Source organism: Branchiostoma floridae, chromosome 15, assembly GCF_000003815.2.
Source record: "Branchiostoma floridae strain S238N-H82 chromosome 15, Bfl_VNyyK, whole genome shotgun sequence".
Classification (NCBI taxonomy): domain Eukaryota; kingdom Metazoa; phylum Chordata; class Leptocardii; order Amphioxiformes; family Branchiostomatidae; genus Branchiostoma; species Branchiostoma floridae.
In genome coordinates this window covers 4,391,402-4,414,647 of record NC_049993.1, presented here as the reverse complement: position 1 = coordinate 4,414,647, position 23,246 = coordinate 4,391,402, and the positions used below count along the sequence as shown (strand labels likewise).

The 23,246-nt window shown below is 39.7% G+C and overlaps 1 protein-coding gene across 5 annotated transcripts in view; it reads right to left on the bottom strand.

The window, feature by feature from the left end:
• Nucleotides 1-328: 328 nt before the first annotated feature.
• Nucleotides 329-23,246, bottom strand: part of LOC118432527 (protein Hook homolog) — a 24,793-nt gene continuing 1,875 nt past the window's right edge. The window contains exons 2-27 of one of the 5 annotated variants that reach the window (XM_035844139.1): nt 20,441-20,526; nt 20,128-20,200; nt 19,934-19,984; nt 18,904-19,036; nt 18,373-18,440; nt 18,043-18,129; nt 16,490-16,638; nt 16,081-16,110; nt 15,072-15,151; nt 14,331-14,395; nt 13,654-13,737; nt 12,413-12,455; nt 12,163-12,248; nt 11,791-11,955; nt 10,803-10,872; nt 10,090-10,168; nt 9,796-9,936; nt 8,808-8,901; nt 8,269-8,274; nt 6,931-6,965; nt 6,071-6,153; nt 5,034-5,134; nt 3,991-4,095; nt 3,425-3,496; nt 2,583-2,725; nt 329-1,307 (exon numbers count right to left, since the gene is read on the bottom strand). In XM_035844139.1, the coding sequence (XP_035700032.1) occupies nt 1,289-1,307; nt 2,583-2,725; nt 3,425-3,496; nt 3,991-4,095; nt 5,034-5,134; nt 6,071-6,153; nt 6,931-6,965; nt 8,269-8,274; nt 8,808-8,901; nt 9,796-9,936; nt 10,090-10,168; nt 10,803-10,872; nt 11,791-11,955; nt 12,163-12,248; nt 12,413-12,455; nt 13,654-13,737; nt 14,331-14,395; nt 15,072-15,151; nt 16,081-16,110; nt 16,490-16,638; nt 18,043-18,129; nt 18,373-18,440; nt 18,904-19,036; nt 19,934-19,984; nt 20,128-20,200; nt 20,441-20,526 (2,148 nt within the window). In that variant the 3' untranslated portion in view covers nt 329-1,288. Of the gene's footprint in view, nt 2,726-3,424; nt 3,497-3,990; nt 4,096-5,033; nt 5,135-6,070; nt 6,154-6,930; nt 6,966-8,268; nt 8,275-8,807; nt 8,902-9,795; nt 9,937-10,089; nt 10,169-10,802; nt 10,873-11,790; nt 11,956-12,162; nt 12,249-12,412; nt 12,456-13,653; nt 13,738-14,330; nt 14,396-15,071; nt 15,152-16,080; nt 16,111-16,489; nt 16,639-18,042; nt 18,130-18,372; nt 18,441-18,903; nt 19,037-19,933; nt 19,985-20,127; nt 20,201-20,440; nt 20,527-23,246 lie in introns of all 5 variants that reach the window. The other 4 variants (XM_035844138.1, XM_035844140.1, XM_035844141.1 and 1 more) reach the window with 4 other exon arrangements.

Sequence of the window (23,246 nt, the reverse complement as noted above, 5' to 3'; positions counted from 1 at the left end):
TAGATACTTGAGATCGGGCTGGGGTTTGGTAACCAGGCTAGTGAGTGTTGTAGTGATCCTGTATATCTGGTAATCTTCCTGTGCGATTGGGCCAATCTTGAGTGACACTTGATGTGTAATAACTGACTTTTCAGAAAGAGCACAGCTGTTCTTAGGTCACCCAGGGCACTGATTGGGTAGGTGTGAAGTGATGCTCACAGTATGGCCTGAAATGGATTTCCGTCGGAGAGTCTCTGACTTTGTTCTCATTTAGTCCAATATTTGGCATTGCAAATTGTGTATACAGCCATGAAAAATGCAGCAGGGCAAAAAATAATGAAAGCCGGTCTCATAGAGCTAATGTATTGATATGATGACAAATCACATTTCTATTGGAATGGGAAGGTTGAAAACATGCACCAGTTTCATTTGCTTTCCATATAGTCTTCATGTGGGTACCACTTCTGGCAGCCCCATCTAGCACTGCACTTGGGAACTGCAGGACTACTGAGACAAACACTCAATACAAAACAACCAACCAAAGAGATTCTACAATTATTTACATAGCAATCATGTGAGCGAGGGATATGACATGGGCCTTTGACATAATCACATTAGTGTATATGTACATACAGTGTATGCTTGGCTGGGATTACAAGCAATCTTTTCTGAGATTTTTTCTAAAAACTGTTCCAAGGTAAATGTATATGTTTGATTTTACACAATGGAGTTACCACGGTTGCACTGGATAAGGACAGGGCAAGGTGAAGAACTGCAAGGGATGTTATTTTTCAAGTTATTAATTCCTGCAACAATTTACTTCCAGAGAGGGCCATTGTGCAACCTCCTGCAACTTTTTTCCAACTGCACACCCCCTACAACCTATCCTTGCCTGCCCCATAAACATAAGCTTACAATCTAACACTATTAAATGAAATATTTCATGCCAATTGAGATGATTTCAGATAGATACAGTACTCTTCATGGGTTGGTCTCTGTTTTTCAAACTTGTTCCATTTTGCTGTATCTTTACAAAAACATCCAAAAGCACAACCAGTGTTGATCAAACTTGATGTGCACATCACTCCCATTGAAAATTACAGCATTAGACAAAACAGATTTGTTGCACTACAACATGCAAAACACAAAATTGCTCCATTTCTTACTTACAAAAATGAGACAACAAAAGGACAATGAGGTAAAACTGCCTATAAAATGTAGCTATGGAGCAGATGTACAACGTGCAGATATCCACCACCCAGCACCAGCCAACACCACCATGCAACATGCATCGCTAAGGAAACGGTTGCTATGGTAACACATCACCGCTGTAAACAAAAACAGCAGAAATACAGGATGTTAGTTATGAAGCAGTTCAGTTCAGTTAGTCAGCTGGCGCAAAAGAATAATCAGACAATAATGCCAGGAAAAGATTGAAAGCAGAAATATGGTAGTACTAAGCTAATCATGTGTGGCGGCAAAGCATGAGTGAAGTTAATCTGATATCTGACAGCCATGTTGAAAGAAGATTCAATGAGAGGAACAGTTTTCTTGCCAGAATTTGCACATTTTGTAAATCTTGATACATAGACAATCATTATGCAATTGATCTGAAAGTGATACATTGTGACAGAGACAGTCTCAGAGATTAAACTGCATCCAAACTGGTGTACATTTAAATAGTCTCATGACGTTCTTAATCACTTGACTTTCCTAGTCATATACAGTTGTAGAACAATGGTATACAGTTTACATGTATATGTATGTGAATATTAAGACTGTAAATAACAACTTTGCCCTAGATTTTTCCTTACATGTACACTGCCATGTGCTTTTGTCACATCCATATTCATACCAGACCTTAGTTCTAGGCAACTCCTGTGACTAGTAGTTCAAAGTAGCAGTTTTATACTGCTGAAACCAGCCCTCTATAAAAATACTATCCATCTAAAAATACATACTTACCACAGCCTTGACAAGTTGCAGGAAAAGACAGTGTCCTCTTTTGTTATTTTGACCATGGGTTTTCATGATACAGTGTTTTAGTTGATCTTAATGTGTCCACCTTGGTGTGCGAAAGTGATAAGTGCTGCTTGCCAATCTTTGTCACTCTTTTGTCTGGCAACTAATGTTTGAAATAGCAGTCTTGACCTTCTGCATTAGTATTTACAGGTAGTAAATAATAATAGGTAATAAATCAAATAAAAAATGGATTTGACTTAGACTTTCCCATTTTCCAAGTCTATGAGGTCTAGTTTTGACTGCTTTAAAACTATTTGAGTGTTTCCTTCATATGCAAAAACATTGACTAAAGTTTTGACTAAAGTTTAGCACTAAAAAGCACAGTTTTTTTATAAAATTTATAGCAATAGGTTTCATTTTCCACATGCTCCTTGCCAATCTTGTTTTGTTCTTTAGTTTTGTTCTTATCATACGGTTAGCATTCTTAGAATGTGTCTTAATTAAACCATTAAATATATGATACTTATGCCCACAATGTTTATATATAGTGCTAAACTAGTTAACAATCATGTCTGATGAACAATAAAACCCATTCGACAGTGCTGCACATGTGCCCGGCTCAGTTGACAAAGTTAACAGACCTAGCATGACCGGGATGCGTCGTGGAGACCGTTGTCCGGCGTGACGTGGCCTGTCGTTGCCTGGCGAGGAAGGACTGTCCCCCCTGCATCGGCCCACCATTGGCCAGTCTGCCCTCCACTGCTTTCCTATGGAGCTGGGCACCCTGGGAGGAACAAATATAAAAAGCATTAGATACTTGGACCATGTGTGTTCATAGCAGGCTTTTAGCTAGGATTTTATAATAGGGAGTCCAAACTTATTGGTGAGTCGCGGTAAGTGACTATTGTAGGAGGGGTCTGGGGGCATCCACCTTCCATGGTGCAGAGTTTTTGATGATTTTAAGTTAAAAAAAGTGCATTCTTAGGTATCCCAAGAGGCAAAAATACTGTTCCAGAGGTCACAGTAGAAGACTGTGACCACAGATGACCTGGTAGCATCCCTGGTCAATCAGAATTTCATGCTTGTCAGACGATTTTCTCTGTAGTGTAAGGGCGTCCAGGGGCATCAAATTTCTTGTTATTCTAAGAAAAGTGCGTCCAGATGATGCGTTGATGCATGCCTGGCTAAAAGCCTGGTTCATAGTCTTGCATTTTGTGGGCAAGTGTCGAAAAAATTAAATGTGAAGCAAAGGCGATCTCTGCCTCATTTAAGGGGAAAGAGAATAGTATAACTGGTACAAGTGTATCATTGATTGTGGCTGAGGATGTGCTCTTTCTACCTATCTGTTTTATGTTTATGTTGACACTCATCTATTTTCAGTGATACAAAAGTACATTGTAACTACCGGGTACTTTGGTGATAAGTTAGTACATCACGTCACAATACAAAACTTATTGAAGAGACCACCTAGCTGACCACTTACCATATTGTACCAAGCAGATACGATAAGTTTTTCTTCCTGTTCTCTCGTCAGCTTGGCCTTCTCATGATCTCTCTGTAAAAAACAAACAAACAAGATCAAGAGATAAACAAACATAAATGTATCTGTATAGTATTTATTCCCCAAAACAACATTCCCCTCACTAGAAACAGAGATGAACAGATCAGGGCTCTAGCCAGCGTCCATTTTTCCGTCAATTGACGGAAATTTGCTGCGTGTGACGGAAAAATTTTAAAACCAATCCGTCAACCTTGACAGACAAAAATCTGATAAAAGCTCCTTGGTGGAAGCTACAGGCTGCTTGGGGAAGCCGCCCACGGCCGTAAAAGCCACACACTGTTTGTTTTGCTATTGTTATGATTGTTGACAATGTGTGTCGGTGCCCTTTCGCATACGATAATCTCATTAAAACCCGTTTTCCAAGGTCTCAGTTCAGTCTCTCTAACTGCTGGAATAGTGTTTTCGCGACAATGGGAATTGGCTGACGGAAAAAAATGTCGAGCTGGCTAGAGCCCTGGAACAGATACACCTCCACATCTACAGCCTACCTCCAGATGGTCGATAAGCCGCTCCTTCTCAGTCAGCTGGTTCTTCAGTGCCTGCACCTCTGGTGTTGATGACTGGTTTTGCTTCGGATCCAGCGTTCGGATCACCTGTAACAAAAAAGAACTAAGTAAGCATGAAAGTCCATACAAGGGTCTATGGTCACTATAGAAAAGGGGGCCAATGTGCTGTCAGCAGACCAGGGCTCTAGCCAGCGTCCGTTTTTCCGGAGATTTGCTGCATCTGACAGAAAAATTTTAAAACCAATCCGTCAACCTTGAACGACAAAAATCCTTGTTGGAAGCTACAGGCGGCTTGGGGACGGCGTCCACGGCTGTAAAAGCCACACACTGTTTGTTTTGCTATTGTTATGATTGTTGACAATATGTGTCGGCGCCCTTTCGCATACGATAATCTCATTAAAACCCGTTTTAAGGTCTCAGTTCAGTCCTTCTAATTAATTTTCGTGGTTTTCGCGACGATTGTAATTGGCTGACGGAAACAAATTTCGAGCTGGCTAAAGTCCTGCAGCAGACCATCATCAACATTATCGTTCCTCCCCTTTTAGAGGTAAAGTTAAGTCTCTAGCAGTTTGCCAACATGTAGACATTTTTGTCAGATACAGTAGGGCAATCCAGGGTTGTAGCCAGCACCCGTCCTTCAGTCCTTTGAAGGAATTTTGCAGCTGGGGACTGAAAAAATTTTTTGCCCATTCCGTCCTCTGTAATGGACAAAAACTATATGTAAAGTCAGTAAAGATATAAAAAAACTGTCTTCTTGTGTAATTTTTCACCAAAGCAGATGAACAGCTTAGTCTACCAGCAAAATCTACACCTCAGAATGCAGGAAATTGGATTTCAGAGGGTCTAGATTTCAAAATTTTTCAGGGGAGTATGCCCCCGGATCCCCTTAGGAACATTATGCCTTCGGCTCGACGTCTTGTTCTTTCTGATTCAAAATCGAAGGGGACTAATAATGATTTCAGGCTGGCTACAACCCTGGGGCAATCATACATCTGAAATGAGTAATTCAGTTAATAGATACTCACACTCTTGGCCTTCTCCAGGTAGCGCTTGTAGCGCTCCTCCATGGCCTTCATGTCGTCATCCTTCTTATTCAGCATCTCCTGGAGCTGCTGGATCTTCTCCGCTGTGGGACAACAGACATCTGTTAGCATCTCATAATGGCAAAACTGCCCGTAAGGGTTACACAACACTTCTTTTACAGTTATGTTGGCATGTACAGTGTACACTTTAAAGGGGCATTCCACTCCAGAAGGGAGTCTTGTTTTCCAATAAATAATGTGTCAATGAATACATAATCAGCCAAATTTTGTGGAATTCACCTTGGGATGAATTACGTGATGTGTGTTTTATAAAACAATAATGACACTCACTAAACCCATGCAGACCCTACCCATGCATTCCCTATACGCATAGACACTTTGTTTATCGTACATATTTTCGGAATAAATGAGGTACGCTGAGCACACAGAGAAGGCAAATTGCTCATAAGATAGCAAAGAATACAAGAACAAGACGAAATTTATTAGCGAACCTGAAATTATTTTGGTAACCTTACCTAAACGTTCTGCATTGTATTCAGCCATAGGATTAATTCAATTTGAGGGTACTTGGGGAGTTTAGTAGAAGACTGAATGCTTTTGAGGTATGTGGAGCAACTGGGTACTTTATCGTATAATGTGAAGTAGTATGCAGTTATCACTTCCTAAAATGAATATCTATCGGAAAATAACACTCCCGTGTAGAGTGGAATACCCCTTTAAGCCCTACTATTATTGGTAAGTGTGGTGTGTTCTTAATTCAAATTTTCTCCAGTTGTAGCTCTCCTTAAACATCTAATAGCTTGACTTCCACTTAAAACCAGCAATTCCTATTAGCAGTGTGCACAGACAGCTACCTACAAGACAAAAGAACACTACCATATTTACAATTTACATAAGCTCATGAACAGTAATTCTGTGATCATTATGGATATACAAAGAGTTAATATTGCTTTTGCTAGTATTTCTTGTGCAGTAAGGGAGATTCCTAGTATGTGGTACAAGAATACCAGTTTCCTCACCACTAGAAGAGACTTTAGGTTCCAGGTTATCGATGTACTCCTTTTTCTTCTGAAGCTGTGAGTCTGCGTCCTTGAGTTTTTCCCTGAGAAAAGGAAATATCCAAGCAAAATCAGCCTAAAAATGTCAGATAGAGTTCAACTTTGCTACATCATGAAAATGTCATTTCATGCAGACATTTTGTTCTTGTGGCTAGACAATGTGCCTTGGAACTGAACTACTCAAACACTTCCATATGTGTTGTATCAGATAGCAACTGTCAAATATTATATTATCTCTGATGAATAATACAAAATCAGTAGACCTTACAGACAAGCAGCACAGTTATGTCAATTGCAGGAACAATTATTATCTCAATCATTTCATTGGTTGCTCCATCACTGTAACATTTACTATGTCAAAATAATGATTTTCCCTCTCTCTCTCCATCCTATCAATATGTTCCTCTGAACAATACACCTTTCTCACGCGGCGGCCATGATAGATCTAAAACGAGTTCAATGTGGCAAACAAAAGGCTGTCCATCATAATTAGCAGTTCGACCAATGGTAGGCTGCCAATTAGGAAATCGACCAATAAGTGAATGGCTGCAAATTCGTTAAAAATTTGCATTATTATGTTTTTATTTTGCATCTCTCAATGGACTATGGGGTCAGTCTACACTACTCTAAATTGCTACATTTTTTGGTGCATAACACTTCTTGTAATATCATTCCATCTTATATCATGAAAATTTGTGTGGTTTGGGGGAAAACTAAATGGGACCTGATTTTAGAAATAAGTTTTGTCTGTTTGCCTCATTGACCTCTTCTTGGATCTATCATGGCCGCCGCGTGAGAAAGGTGCATTAGATATGACTTACATGTGTTCCTCAAGCTTTTTCCTCAAGGCTACCGACTGAAAAACAAAAGGATGCTGAGTCAATGATCTGAAAAATTATTGAATACAAACACAGCTGGGATTTCAAGTACAAAGTTATGCTAAACCCAAATTTCTTTGATGCTGACTACCCCACAGAAATAGCTACACAGGCTTTTAATTGCTGAAATAACACCTTCAATTTCACACCACCTGTTTGCTTACCCAGGTGCGGGTGCAGGTGCTGCTACAGGTGCTTAAAAGGTGCATAATCCTACAAGATTGCTTGACATTCTCCTTCAACATTGCTAGTGGAGCAGCTAGTGAATTGTCATATAACAATTATACTGCCTTTTCTAATGTTAGAGCTGTCCACCATTCTCTTTGATGAAGACGTTTGGGAGGTGGATGGGCTCTGGCGAAAATGAGGTCGACCAACTCTCAAAAGAGTACATTTGCATTGGCCAATTTTCTGAGGTGTGGAATTCCTGACATCCTTTATGATGGCTGTTTTACTTCCAAACATTCATTGGGGTGGTGACATGTGTCTGTGATTGGTTAATGGGGGGATGACATCACACACCAGACACACACTGATTGGTCAAACACAACACCACACTGGACAGTTGTGTTAGTTTTACAGTTAAAACACAGCGTGAAAATTAATGGGTTCACAAAAACATAGGATATGATCCAACATACATTTTTGAGTCAATAGTAACAAATACAGATAGCACATTTACTCAAGTCTAGAGTCATGTACAAAAAAAACTTAGAAGAAAGTTCAGAATTCGTTCAAGTGATAACAAAAGTATCTGTTTCTTTCTGTTGAAGATGTTCCAAATATGATCGTTCCTCAACAAAAACAATTGACACCTACAAAAGTGCAAACTGTGGGCTGTGTGTCACTAACCACCCGTCACACCAAATACGCACTGATGGCAGATAGGACAATTCAGAGAGAGCAGGCAGCAAATTAAAAAACAAGTCATCAGATTAGCAATCATGTAGCCTTGCTATTGTGAAAATGTTCATATCACTCACAGGCATAGGCTATTGATTGTTTATTACTGGTGTGCTTTTGGTGTATTTAATTTCTGCTGCTACTTGAAGATTACTGCATAGAAAGAAGAACTGGGAGAATACAGTAACTATAAACGTTAAAATGTCTCTGCACTGATTGCAAACATGTTATAACCAAAAGATCACTTCTGCACACAAACTACATACTGATGTTAGTGGCGCTGGATTAAGCAGTAGGATTTCAGCTGTGAGGAAAACAAAAGAAAGTTGCAAGCAGCAACGAGCTCTGAGCTACAGACAAAACCTTACTCATACTTACAAACTCCTGAGATTTGTTTACAAGGCATGCAAGAAAACAAACAAACACCAAGTTAGAACATGCATGGCAAGGTTGGAGAAACAAATGAATGATGTATGAATGCTGCACATGTCATCAGCACCCTCTGGCAGAAGCATGCTGAACTGCAACCATTATGTACTGAGGGATGAAGCAGTATGGCACCTTCTGGCAAACTGCTGAAATAAGTCATACATGCAGCAAAGTAAAAGGCTGTTGTATACAACTGAACAATAAATGACGAATGGCAAAGTTAGCATGAAATAATATTTTGACACGTACACATAAGATATGTTTGATGGAAGAGAAGATTTTAGAGTAGGTTTGATGATATTGTTAATTCCTATAGTAAAACTATATATTGCTATTAACACCGTACACCTTTTCATGTGATCTTGCCCATTCTATCCCTTAAACAGAACCTGCAATAATTCAAGGTCCTCTCTCTCTATTTCATCCCTTGCCAGGGAATATCCACTATTTTGCACAAGTTGAAAGGTCACAGTGCAAGGTTTTCTTACATCCTGGTCTTTAGCAGGTGACCCGACCTCTTCCTGTTCTGTCTGCATGTCCTCCAGCTGACCTTGGAGTTCCAGAATCCTCTGGTTGGCCAACCTGTACCCCACAAAGAGAAAATAACATCTCAAAGTAACAATGTCTATCAGGGCTCGAAATACTTTTTTCTGCATACCTGCACTGGTGCAGGTAACATTGAAAATTACCTGCACCAGACAACTTTTACCTGCACCACTCTGAATAGTGTGATCAAAATAAAATTGCTCAGGAACCATTGCTACTTTTTTTCTTTTATACTTTATAGGTGGTAACAGTCAATGCAGCTAATAACAATCCATATACACCAATATACCAATGGACATTTATGTATAAAACCCAGTACATGGACCAGTGCAGGTTAGGTGCAGGTAGACACCAGAAATACCTGCACAGCTCCAATTTTACCTGCATTAACCTGCATATGCAGGTGGTATTTTGAACCCTGTCTATACATCATTAACAGTATCCTGGTCACATGACAACCATGCAATAACTATGTGCTCATAAGGAAATTTGTACCCCAAAATTTGTACTAACTCTTGACACTGAGCAGACCATCACAAACAGGTGGTAACTAAACCTTGTTGGAGACACACCCAGTCATGGAAGTGATCCAATCTGCCTCATAAATTCAGCTAAGTGTATCATTAATTATGCAAAGGAGACCTAATAATGGTTATTTGAGAGTAATAACCCTGTAATTCAAAACTGTCAAAATACACTGTTACTGTTAGACTAACACTGGAAGACTGAATTCTCTTTGTTGAGTTGGCTCATTTTCTTGGAATCAGTGCTATTCTCCAGATAATTCAAACACAGCAAGTCTACACAAGTACATTATAGAAACAGTAGCTTAGTGGTACATAAGTGTATAGAAAATCCTTTCTCTCACATCTAAAATCATTCAAACTACATGGGGAAAGCTCCCAACCCCTCCCCAGCTATGCTGCTTACCTATTCTCTGTCTCTAGTTCATTCGTCCTGGCCTGGGCATCATCCAACATCGCCTGGGAAACGGCGAGTCTCTCGTCATCCGAACCCTCTGCCTTCAGCTTCAGCATCTTGTTCTCATGCTGTAAGCGGATCAGCTTCTCCCTGGAGTAAACAAAAACAGAAGTAAACAAGTCAACAACTCTGCCACTCATTTGGCTGGCTTCTTCTCACTATAAGTAACAAGGACAGCCACAACGTATGAAGCAACTTCTTGACAAACATCATGAAATCATCAGAAAAGTAGGTAGCACTTACTTAATTTCGGGTGGTACCACTTCTGGGATGGGGGAGCCAACTGGGGACTCCACATTACTACCAATGCCTGCAAGAGATCCTGTTGGATACAACATCTTTATCAATCAGAGTAATGTCACTACAAAGTAGGGAATGGTATATCCTTAGTAGCTAGTCATACAGTTGTATTACTGACCTACACTGTACTGCAGCCTTGTTAAATTTAGACCCCTAAATATGGTTTGGGGGTGTATTTTGGGTAACTTTTATTGTTATCTTTAAACTTTGAATTGACAAAAAAATCCTGAATTTCAAAAAAATTTGGCATAGGTTCCCCGCTATGACCCCTAACCGGGGGCCAACTATCAGAAAACTGCCAGAGATTTATCAAATAAAATTGCTGGGGGATTTTGTAACGGGGAGCACTGGACTTAAACTTTTATTTTTTGAAATGCTACCCCAAAGTAGCCGGCTGGAAAAATGTAAGTAGGCGGCTAAAATCGCCGCCTGCCGCCTTGTTTTGACAAGGCTGTACTGAGCAAGACCTTAAAAAGTTAGAGAAAAGTGACTTTATACAATTATAAATTTTGTATTGAGATTCAATTTGAGAAAGTTTTCCTTAACAATACACTTTAAAAGACAGTCAAATATATACAACTTAAAAGCCCAGAAAATTAAATACCAGAAGTTCTACTCAACAAGATCCACAAATGTACCCCACAAACAAGCCTCACCTTGCTGAAGCTGCATGCAGTGTAGTTCCTCATTCGTCTCCTTTAGTGTGTCCCGTTCATTGACTATTCTCTGTAATGTACAGAAGGCAGGATTGGGAATGTTTCCTACAGTATTGTCACATTGACCGAAACACTATTAACCTACAACTAATATCTACACCATATACTGTAATTCACTTTGTCTTCACGGTACCAAACTTTCACGGTCTGAGAAAATTTAACTTGTTCTCGGAAGTAAATGTTCACTGTCGCGGAAAGTGCACATAAACAAAGGCTGTGAATTATTTGTTATCAGTAATGATAAGTTCACGTTACAGTCGTCACCGTGAAAACCGTGAACATAACAGTACATTGAAAAAATCAGGAATTACAGTAGCGTTAGACTATCCTTATCTGACCTCGTAACCCTACTGCCATCTCAGACAAACAATTAAATGATAATCCTGTTAATCTTATTCCTAAACTAAGTCCTAATCAAGTACAAATAATCCTAATTCTCAATCTAAACCCAAGTTACAGAAATCCCTCATCACACATAGTCCCTAATCTAAACCTAATTCCAATGATGAATATTAATAGGTAGAAACTGCATTTTTTTTGTTAAGTAAACATTATTTTAACCCTGGCAAGGGAAAGGGACAGCTCTTTATCTTCAAGTCTACCTGGAGGTCAAGGGATAAGGAACATCCACCCGAGCGGATCAAACCATTCCGGCCAAAAATAGGGGTAGGGAATCTCCCGAGCAGCCCTCGTAACCCCTGCTTTGCCTATTGGGTCAGTTAGTCCTCACTCATACTCATAGTGAGCAATTGGGCTGGTCTCAATCATGATGTTTCTGACCTAGGGCAAAGATTTGCTGTCCAATCATGTAACCCGTAACCTTGAGTGGCCTTCAGGCCTTGTTACGAGGTGACCATTGAGTAAAAAAAAAAAAAAAAGGGAAGATAAACATTTTCTTAATGATATCGTACCAGGCAAAACAACCTACCTGTTTCTCTTTCTGGACAGTGTCCAGTTTTTCTGTTGATCTTTTCAGCTCGAACTCTGCCTTGTCCGCCCTCTTGGTCTCCTCTGACACCTTACCATGTAACTCCTGCACCTGCTTCTTGTACATGTCCAGCTGGGAGCGCAGTGTGTTCGCTTTTCTTAGTTCCTTTAAAGCAAAAGTACAAACATCATCAGATGGTGCTTTCATACATTAACGCAACATTTCGCTTTATATTATTATAATGTTTTTCTGGAGACACTATACATTATCATATCGCCAGGCAACATCAACCATTAGGCCATATTTCATATTGGTCATGATACCATAACACATAGAAATCTATTAAACATTGGTGTTTCTCATCCCACCCACCTCCTCTAGTTCAACTGTTTGCTGCATGTAACCGGTGTTCTTTTCCTCCAAGATCTTCACTGTTCTCCTCAAGTCAGCCAGGTCCTCTGGAAAATGTAGAGTTGGTATCAGTTGATACATGTACAGCGAATGAGGAAAGAATTGCAACAATAGTTTTAAATAATGTCTACTAGTGAGTTACTGGTATTGCTTCAAACAGAAAATGCCTATATGATAAAAAAAAGGGGCAGTACATTTCAATCTGACTCACCCAATTTTTTCTTGTATGTTTCTATTGTCTGCTCATACTTGGACTGTAAAACAAGATATAGGTGGTAAGGCATTAAATTGAGCCACAACTCATCAAGTCAACCTAAGCAATATTACAGCGTCAAAGTGGAAATATTCTGAATATGGCAATCTGCATGATATTGACATCTACTGCACTGTATTCTCACATTTACATCATCATTTCATACTTTGAGCGGTTAAAAACTGCTCAGAGACAAGTTGCACGAGGATATTCCTTATTATTGTACCCCCCCAAAATAAGGACTTGATCTGGAATCCTTGTGCAACTCGTTCCCGCGCCGTTTTTAACGGCTCATTTTATGAAATAATGATGTAAATGTGCTAGAATACTGCATTAAATGTCAATATTATATCGACTGCCTTATTCAGAATATTCCACTTTAAACAATGTAATATTGCTTAGGTTGCCTTTAATATGTATGAAATTGTGATTTATGTCTACACAGGGCTTTCTCCAGGACCCATCCCTATGTCCCAGGACAGAAATTTGCTTGTTGAGGTGGGAAAAAAAACTTCATCCATCCAAAAAGTCAGAACTTCATGACATAAAATTGATGAAAACATATATCTAACAACAAAAAATTACAATATGGTCTCTCATAAGACAGGCAGAAAAAGTGTGAAGCTGCAGACATCCAGCAGGGATAAACAAGTCCATTAGCCCGATTGTTCCGGGAAAGTAAAAGTGCTGTTCGGGCAAGCAGAAGTGCTTCCCCACTTGCCCGATGGGTAAGTAAAAATTTCCAGATGTGACCCACTCAAATTACCACTGAGTGTGACAGCACATGGGGCTGAATGCCTGCCTATATTGACCATGTCATTTTTAAGCCAGTAGAGACATGGATTTTGTTGTTGTTGTTGTCCTCGTTTAACGTCTATTATTTCGCTAGACATCGTCTCTTAACAAAACTGAAAATTTATGAAAGGGAAAACACATAGAAAAATGTAATTAAAATTTCGGGCAAGTGAAAATTTGGTTCGGGCAAGTAAATTTTTAATGTACTTGCCCGATAGGACAAGTGAATTTTTGAAAACTTGTCTAACCCTGATCCATGGTCTACACTTATATCAGCTTTCTGCATGGACACAAAATAATCTCCCTCTCTAGGACTGGGCTAAAAAAATTCTCCTTTTTATGTAGAAGTGAAAGCTACATAGGACAAAGACAACTTCTTCTGTATCAGTGAAAGTGTTACTGACCGTTTTCTCAGCAGATTGCCTGAGTATGTCCATCTCATCCTTCAGCAGCTGTGTCTCTGCAGCTAGGGCCATCAGCTCTTCATTCTGTAGGGGGAGGGGGGCAGGAAAAGTCCATAAACTACATGTATGGTAGTGGACCATATGCTTGAGTAAAACTAGCATAATTTCATCTGCAAATATAACTTCTGTTAAATCAGCACCTTAAATAAACATAACTGCATGTACGTTTTTTCACAATATTACAATGTGCATAAATCATAGCAGTTAAAAATGCACTCACACATTTGCAATTTCATCAAAACATGTACAATTGTATAATCCTTGACAGCACTCTTCTCACTTTGATGCATTTCCTTTATTTTCAACAGCTCTTGGTGAGAACTTTCATAATACTGTAAATGCATAAATGTTCGCAGTGGATTAATGTTCGCAGTTTTCGCGGTGGCCACTTCACCGTGAACTTAAAACCACCGCGAATATTTTTCTATTATGGTATTAGACTGCAGTCTATGGTGTTACCGCGAAATTAAATCCACTGCGAAAAGTCCTTTTTCCCGCTATCGCGAAATTAAATCCCCGCGAACTTTAATGCATTTACAGTATTTCTCGCACTAAAATATGGACAAACAGTACTTATGAAATAGTCCTGTTTTCTTATTAATAATATGTTTTCTTACCTTCCCTGCTAGGTCCAAGATCTCTTTCTCCATCTCTTCACACTTCAGTCTGTACTCATCTCGCCCTGTGGGAGGATGGTCAGAATAATACAATACAATAAGAGAACATTGCCTTTGAAATTAAAAACTGATAACCTGAGGAGCTACTTTACAAAGTCATTAAAATAAAGGCAGTACATTGTTTGCAACTGTCAACATACAGGCTTTTAGCTAGGATTTTATAATAGGGAGTCCAAACTTATCTGTGAGTCGCGGTAAGTGACTATTGTAGGGGGTCTGGGGGCATCCACCTTCCATGGTGCAGAGTTTTTGATGATTTTAAGTTAAAACAGTGCATTCTAAGGTATCCAAAGAGGCAAAAATACTGTTACAGATGTCACAGTAGAAGACTGTGACCACAGATGACCTGGTAGCATCCCTGGTCAATCAGAATTTCATGCCTGTCAGATGATTTTCTCCCCAGTACAGGGGCATCAAATTTCTTGTTGTTCTAAGAAAAGTGCGTCGAGATGACGCGTTGACGCATGCCTGGCTAAAAGCCTGTCAACATATCTATCATTTACAACAGTTCTGTACCAGTGTAAGGGCCAATGATAACTGTGAATCATTTGTTATCAGTAATGATAAGTTCATGTTACAGTCGTCACCGTGAAAACCGTGAACATAACAGTACATTGAAAAAATCAGGAATTACAGTATTTGTTTGTATTACTAAGACACACTTGACACAATATGACAGACCTGTCTCTAGCCTGTAGGTCTCCTCCTGCAGTTGCTCCACCTGATGAGTGAGCTGGATGTACCGTCTGCCTGCCGGGGTGCTACAGTCATTGGTAGAGATGGACAAACACTAAGTCTTCCATGTATATACATCAGGGCTCTAGCCAGCTCGAAATTTTTTTCCGTCAGCCAATTCCCATTGCCGCGAAAACACCATTCCAGGAGTCAAAGAGAGACTGAACTGAGACCTTGAAAAACGGGTTTTAATGAGATTATCGCATGCGAAAGGGCGCCGACACACATTGTCAACAATCATAACAATAGCAAAACAAACAGTATGTGGCTTTTACAGCCGTGGATGGCGTCCCCAAGCGGCCTGTTGCTTCCACCAAGGAGTTTTTATCAGATTTTTGTCCGTCAAGGTTGACGGATTGGTTTTAAATTTTTTCCGTCACACGCAGCAAATTTCTGTCAATTGACGGAAAAACGGACGCTGGCTAGAGCCCTGCATAGATACCAGTTTGATTATGTCTCATTGTAATAGAAAAGATGGAAGTACTTCCATATGATAAAGGATTGTCAAATTAACACATAAATAAAATCATATCAAAGTCACAGTGAAAGTGGTGAAAATTATCAACTCTGAGCTTCTTTCTCCTTCTATAACACACTCTAAAAAAGTAGATCAAGATCAATCCAAATTTATTAGTCTAAGAGTCAAATAAGTATAAAAAAGTTTTGCTCAAAAGTTAGTGATGTAAGTGGAGAGTGCATTATAAAATTGATGTTAGAAACAAAGGTTGCCCTTGGCTATGCTTTGGTTGAGATTTGTCTCGTGAGCAACTCGAGTTTGTTCCAAATTTCAGACAAAAATCAGACTTCCAACAGATTTGTCAGTGTAACATTGGGTAACTGAACCTGAGGTAGCACTGGGCAACCTTTATGTTTAGCCAGGTTGCCCAATGTGCAACGATGACTGCAAAATGATTTCAATCTCTGTGAATGGAGTGATGAGGAGAATGACTTTTACCTGGCGTCGCTCAGAATGGTTTCTATAAAGCTGGAGATGGTGTCGACAGAAGGCGACGTTGTGACAGAACAAACAAGACAACAGAACAGAGGAGAAACCAGACGTCAGAGCCAGTCATACAGAGGAGAGGATATGGAAAAATCCACTGCCACAAATAGACAATAAAGCACTTCTAAGAAGAAATAAAACAGTAACAAGTAAAACTTTAAAACAGGATAAATCAAATCCACAGTTTCTTAACAGTTGAAAGATGATTTACCTTTTCTTTAACTCCTGACATCCCTTACTTTACTGACATCCTTTGCACTAGCCTCCCCCCAAACTTCCCATCTAAACCATTACTTAAATAGAGACATACTCAAAGTCTTAACGAACTCTATCCCTTCCTTGCCAGTCTCTATCTGTGTACCTGGTGTCTTCGTAGCCATCCACCTGGTTGACTTTGTCGGACAGTTCGTCCTTCTCCACCTTCATCAGGGTGTTTTCCTCCATCAGCTGCTGCACCTGCATGTCTAACTCATGACAGCGCTGAGCTATCTCCTCTTTAGCTGCACGCACCTGGCAGGTACAATACAACATCATTATACATCAGCTGCTGCACCTGGCAGGTACAATACAACATCATTGTACATCAGCTGCTGCACCTGGCAGGTACAACACAACATCATTATACATCAGCTGCACGCACCTGGCAGGTACAACACAACATCATTATACATCAGCTGCTGAGCTATCTCCTCTTTAGCTGCACGCACCTGGCAGGTACAACACAACATCATTATACATCAGCTGCTGCACCTGGCAGGTACAATACAACATCATTGTACATCAGCTGCTGCACCTGGCAGGTACAATACAACATCATTATACATCAGCTGCATGCACCTGGCAGGTACAACACAACATTTTCCTCCATCAGCTGCTGCACCTGCATGTCTAACTCATGGCAGCGCTGAGCTATCTCCTCTTTAGCTGCACGCACCTGGCAGGTACAATACGACATCATTATACATCAGCTGCTGCACCTGGCAGGTACAACACAACATCATTATACATCAGCTGCTGCACCTGCATGTCTAACTCGTGACAGCGCTGAGCTATCTCCTCTTTAGCTGCACGCACCTGGCAGGTACAATACGACATCATTATACATCAGCTGCTGCACCTGGCAGGTACAACACAACATCATTACACATCAGCTGCTGCACCTGCATGTCTAACTCGTGACAGCGCTGAGCTATCTCTTCTTTAGCTGCACGCACCTGGCAGGTACAATACGACATCATTATACATCAGCTGCTGCACCTGGCAGGTACAATACAACATCATTATACATCAGCTGCACGCACCTGGCAGGTACAATACAACATCATTATACATCAGCTGTGGTACCTGCATGTCTAACTCATGACAGCGCTGAGCTATCTCCTCTTTAGCTGCACGCACCTGGCAGGTACAACACAACATCATTATACATCAGCTGCTGCACCTGGCAGGTACAATACAACATCATTATACATCTGCTGCACGCACCTGGCAGGTACAATACAACATCATTATACATCAGCTGCACGCACCTGGCAGGTACAATACAACATCATTATACATCAGCTGCTGCACCTGGCAGGTGCAACACAACATCATTATACATCAGCTGCTGCACCTGCATGTCTAACTAGTGACAGCGCTGAGCTATCTCCTCTTTAGCTGCACGCGCCTGGCAGGTACAACACAACATAATTATACTTCAGCTGCTGCACCTGGCATGTATAACACATCATCATTATACATTCAGCAGCTGTCACACTTCAATCAATCTCCATGTAGCATTTGCAATTTTGGATTTCACTGCTGAAAGTAAAATGTACATGTACTTCTTATGGTTGTATGAAAACAAGAAAACCCTGTCCCTAAAACATCATTATAATAGGAAGTTATATACAAAAGGCATGTGAAGCTCACCTCATTCAATTCTTCCATGGTGTCCCTCAGCTGTTTCTCCACCTCAGGCAGGACTCCAGGTGATGCAGGTGCCTCTTTGTTCATCAGCTGCAGATATGTGGGGGACAAACAAGTACTGTAAGAACCTGTTATTTTATCTGTTATCTACATTTATGGTTTGAAGGATGAAAATAACTATAGTATCAAGTAAATTGAATTTGAAAGACTTATCAATCATGTCATGTCATGTCTTACCAGTGCAGTTCAGTTCAATTCATCCTCAGAGAGGATAAACTGAACACTAGTCTCACTAGTAAACACAAAAAACGATCCCACTTAACCATTACTGACCTCCTGAATGGCATTCATGACTGCATGCTGCACTGCCTCTTCCATCCCCATGATGTTCTGTATGTACTCTGTAATATAATAATGGCACACATTATTGGAGGGATGAGCCTGATGGAAACACTTTGACGTAAAATACCATTATCACTATCCTTAGCCACATAGGTAATGACTATGTATGACGGATACACTGTAATACATGCATCATTTCTGCCAGACCTCAACTAAGAGGCTGTCCCGTTGGAAAAGGCGAGCCCAAAAACTATAGACCCCATGACACAAGTGCAGGCATCTGACTTCCACATGAAGTACACAAGCTTTGCAAATTACAAGGCTATTTCCTGTATTTTTACCAACAAAGATGCAAATATGCATTTTTCTTATTCCATTTTCCAGGGTTTGTAAAACCATGCTGTAGGCTACAGTTTGCTGGGCACAATAATTTTTGCAGTTTGTCTCCAGTTTTTTAGTCTACAAGCAATTTGTGCTTGTATCCCTGTTGTGATCCCTGTAAAGTAACTACAATTATCTTACCCTGTTTGCGATCACAGTTGACAGCACAGCCCAGTATGAGCTGCAGCAGCCGGCCCATCTCCTCCACATCATAGTTCTCAGCGATGGAGGTGACATCAGGCAGGGTGAAGTCATTTATCTGCTGTCCCAGGACCTGGGGAAGACAAACACATGGAACAAATCTGTACACAGATATCCGTGAATAGTTTCATCAGGTATTTCATTGAATAAAAAGACTGTCTCTCTTTATTTACACAACCATTGCTTTTTTTGGATATAGAAGAATTATTTTTACACAACCAGTCGGTACTAACATTCATTGCTTACATTTCGATGTCTCTCAGACACCTTCGTCAGAGCATCTAACTGTTGTTTTTTTCAGAACCTACGTTTCGGTGACTGTCACCTTCTTAAGGGCAATTCTAACTGGTTCACATTGTAGTACACTGCAGTACAATGTGAACCATTCAGAATTGCCCTGCAGGCAGGTAGTGTGGTAAAGACATTTCAGGGCTCGAAATTCATTTTTGGGAATAGGTGCACTGGTGCACCCAACCTAGAAAATTGGGTGCACCAAACTATTTTTGGGTGCACCACATAAGATAAAGTAGAATATCAGAATAACCTAATTGCAAACCTACTAAATTAGTAATTTAATCAGAGCTCTTCAGAAATTGGAAGTACTATGACAGTCATTTTATTATCTTTCTAACACATAGATGTCAAGAATATGGTGTTTACTTAGTATACTGACATCTTAACATACATAAGCCTATGGAAATATATGGGTGCACCCTGTGCACCCACAGAAAATAATTGGGTGCACAGCTCCAATTTTGGGTGCACCTGGGTGCACAAAACCCCAGTACCGGTATTTCGAGCCCTGTGTTTGGTTTATCCTTGATACCTTTTTTCAGCCATGACATCCTCTGATTATATCAAATTTCAAGAGCAATTCTGTCCATTCTAAAAACACAATGCACTTTTATTGGACAATCACTAACAGTTACACATACTACAAACAATAAAAACGCACCAAAGTTTAGCTTACCTCACTGTAATAGTCCAGCACTCCTGTAAGGACCTTCTTCAAATTACTCATCTGTGGAGATGAAAAAGTGAAATTAAGTAAGGGAAGCATTGAAAAAAGGCTGTCCATATCTAAATAAATCAATGGCATATTTAGCACCCATAAGGTATCATAAAAACAACAACATCACTAGTACATATTCTGGCCAAACTCACCCTGAGTCTCCAGTTTTCCCCTGCATCCTGTTTTATTTTGCCGAACCATGACTCACTGAAATAGTCTGGGGCACTAAGGGAGGGGTACAGAAACATGATGTATGGTGTTAGAACATTGAACATAGAACAAAACTTCACTTATGAATAAATGTCTAAAATATTCTAGATAGATATGTACTGAAAGCCAAGGAGGTTATCTACGAACTACTATGAATAAATATATTCTGGATTCCTTTTTTAATTTCATTCGTAATTTAGGATTATCAGTAGCAAAACAGAATGATTTCATACTTAGACTATTTACATTACTTACATCTGACACAGTGCTTCACTCATTGCAACTCCATCACCAAGATCCTCTACTGTCTTGTGTGGAGCATTCAGGTTGAATGTCTGGAGCTGGGGAAAGGAGGCAAGACGTCACATATTGTGTCTGCTTGGTTTTTATGTAGAGAAACATGTGCAGTCATATTGGCTGCCAACTTAAATCAATCACCCGCAAGGACTGCCACTGATGCATAGCAACTGGTCTCTCCAAAATATAGTGCTCTATTTTCTGCACAGGAGTTGGCTCTGGAAACCCCTAACGTCTCTAAGGCCTAGGGAAAAAAATGTTGTGTTTCCTGTTTCAGTCCTGAAAAAATTAGGGTCGGTAGGTAGGGATTATCTTCTTTTTTTACTTGTAATTGTTTTTAGGCTGGCCAAAACTCTAGTGATACATATTACAATACAGTCGAACAAAGTAAACTGAAGTGCATGAGGACACTTCTATTCTAATGTCAAACTTAAATTTTGTGCACAATAGATACATTTATCCTTCATTAGATAGGACAAGCAGTGTTTTTGCTTCAATAGGAAGCAGGCTGCATAAAAATTCTAACTGGAAACTGTGACTCCTCTGCCCACCCCCAAAAAAAGTCTAGGGTCGGCAGGTTTTTCTAGGGTAGGTAGGGAAACAGGAAACACAACATTTTTTTTCCTAGGCCTAACATAAGTCCATTGGAGATTTGGTCCTCCAACCGTCTTCTTGCTAACTTGATGAGATGTTATCACTTTCGCTCAGAACTTTGAAGGGTAACCAATACTAACCATATGTTTTTGGTAGCATCTGTATGTGGCTTGGCAGCTTAACTCAAGATTGTAAAATTTGGTATGTGATTAGGTCTTGTTATGTTTTTCCCTGGTAGGGTGTTTTCTTTTTCTTATTGTCAGTAGCCAATCAGAGCTTAGGTTAGATATTACAATAAGGTTTGATACAGTAGTATAATCATTTTAATGGCCTAGTCCAAAAACAAAGCAGATTTAGTTGTTTTTTTACTCAATTCCTAATGCAATACTATAGGGCGAGCCTAAGGATATAGTACAGTAGCTTGACCAAAGGATATAGGTTAAACATCCTGCAGTTTTGGTAAAAATGTTGCCTTTTTTAGTTATACAACATTAGGTACAGTATCTTCAGTTGACCTTTTACCTCAACAGCAGGCTTTTAGCCAGGCATGGGTCAATGCGTCATCTGGACGCACTTTTCTTAGACTAACAAGAAATTTGATGCCTCTGGACGCCCTGTACTGGGGAGGAAATCGTCTGAAAAGCATGAAATTCTGATTGACCAGGGATGCTACCAGGTCATCTGTGGTCACAGTCTTCTACTGTGACATCCGTAACAGTATTTTTGCCTCTTGGGATACCTTAATGCACTGTTTTAACTTAAAACCATCAAAAACTCTGCACCGTGGAAGGTGGATGCCTCCAGACCCCCCTACAATAGTCACTTACCGCGACTCACCAATAAGTTTGGACTTCCTATTATAAAATCCTAGCTAAAAGCCTGCTCAACAGTGGTAACAGAAGTGTTTGTTTACCTGGGTGGTACACCAGATACAATTCAGTCATTAAAACACTGGCTGTTCATTTGGCAACTGGACATGTCAATGTTATAAATGATAATGATTGGAAATTTGGAATGCATTCAATGCACCATGGCTAACTTTCAACCTTACTTATCAAGACTCCTGGGGACAGGAAGGGGTTTAGTACATGTCTTCAGCTGAGTACAATACAATGTTGACTTAAACTACTGATAAATGTAGGTAAACATTTTCCAAACATCGGCATCAGTTACATAAGGAGTGTCAGTGCTAGTTTTAACTCCTCAGCTTTATGTAATATTACTAATAACTTGTCCTAACTTGAGAACTTTCTTAAGCTATCTATTAGTAATCATGACTAACTACTGTGTGGTCCAGGTTCTTTTATCAACTTAAACAGTCAACATATTGACATGAGTTCTACATCAACATTTACTACATTATGTCTTCAATTTAGCAATGTTCATTTCCCAATGGACTTGCCTATGTTGGGTTGGGGTTTTGTGCACGTTAAAATCTGTGCGTTAAAATATACAAATTAGCTGATTCCCTTGGGATTTGAAAACTTTTTTGCTGTTTTTAACTTAAAAGCTTGAAGATGCTAACACAAAATAATATTTTGTTGCATTCTAGAGTACAATATCCCTTTCTGTAAATATTCCAGGAGTTTTAAAGTGATTTTTAAATGTTAAGTTTTAACGCGCAACAAAGGTTGACATTTGCATGTGAAACAATCTGCTTGAGAAAAGATGAAATGAAGCTTGTAGAATGGAGAAAAGCCTCAAGCAGTTATATTTTACAATACAAAACCTCACATTAGTAATTTTTCCATGTATTTGTGTCAAATTCAAGTGATTTTGAAATCTTCTGGATATGCAAATTAACCTATTCCCAAGGGACCTAAAAAATTAGGAGCTTTTCAAACCAAAAATTCTGGTAACAGATAGAAACTCATATAATGGGGTCACATTTTTCTTACTAAGAATTCATCAATGCACAACTTAATTTTTTAACGCGCAGATTTTTAACGCGCGCGCAGATTTTTAACGCGCAGAAGACCCGTTCCCCCTATGTTTGTTTTATGGTATCATATGTTCCTAAAGAATTACATGTAGTTAGAAATATTTTAGACACATTTTCTAAATGCTTTCAATAATTCCCTGACAATGATGAATATGCCTTTGTCTGTCTTGGGCAAAATGCCCAAACCCAGTGGATTTAGATGGAATGATTTTTTGTGCACTTGTATGT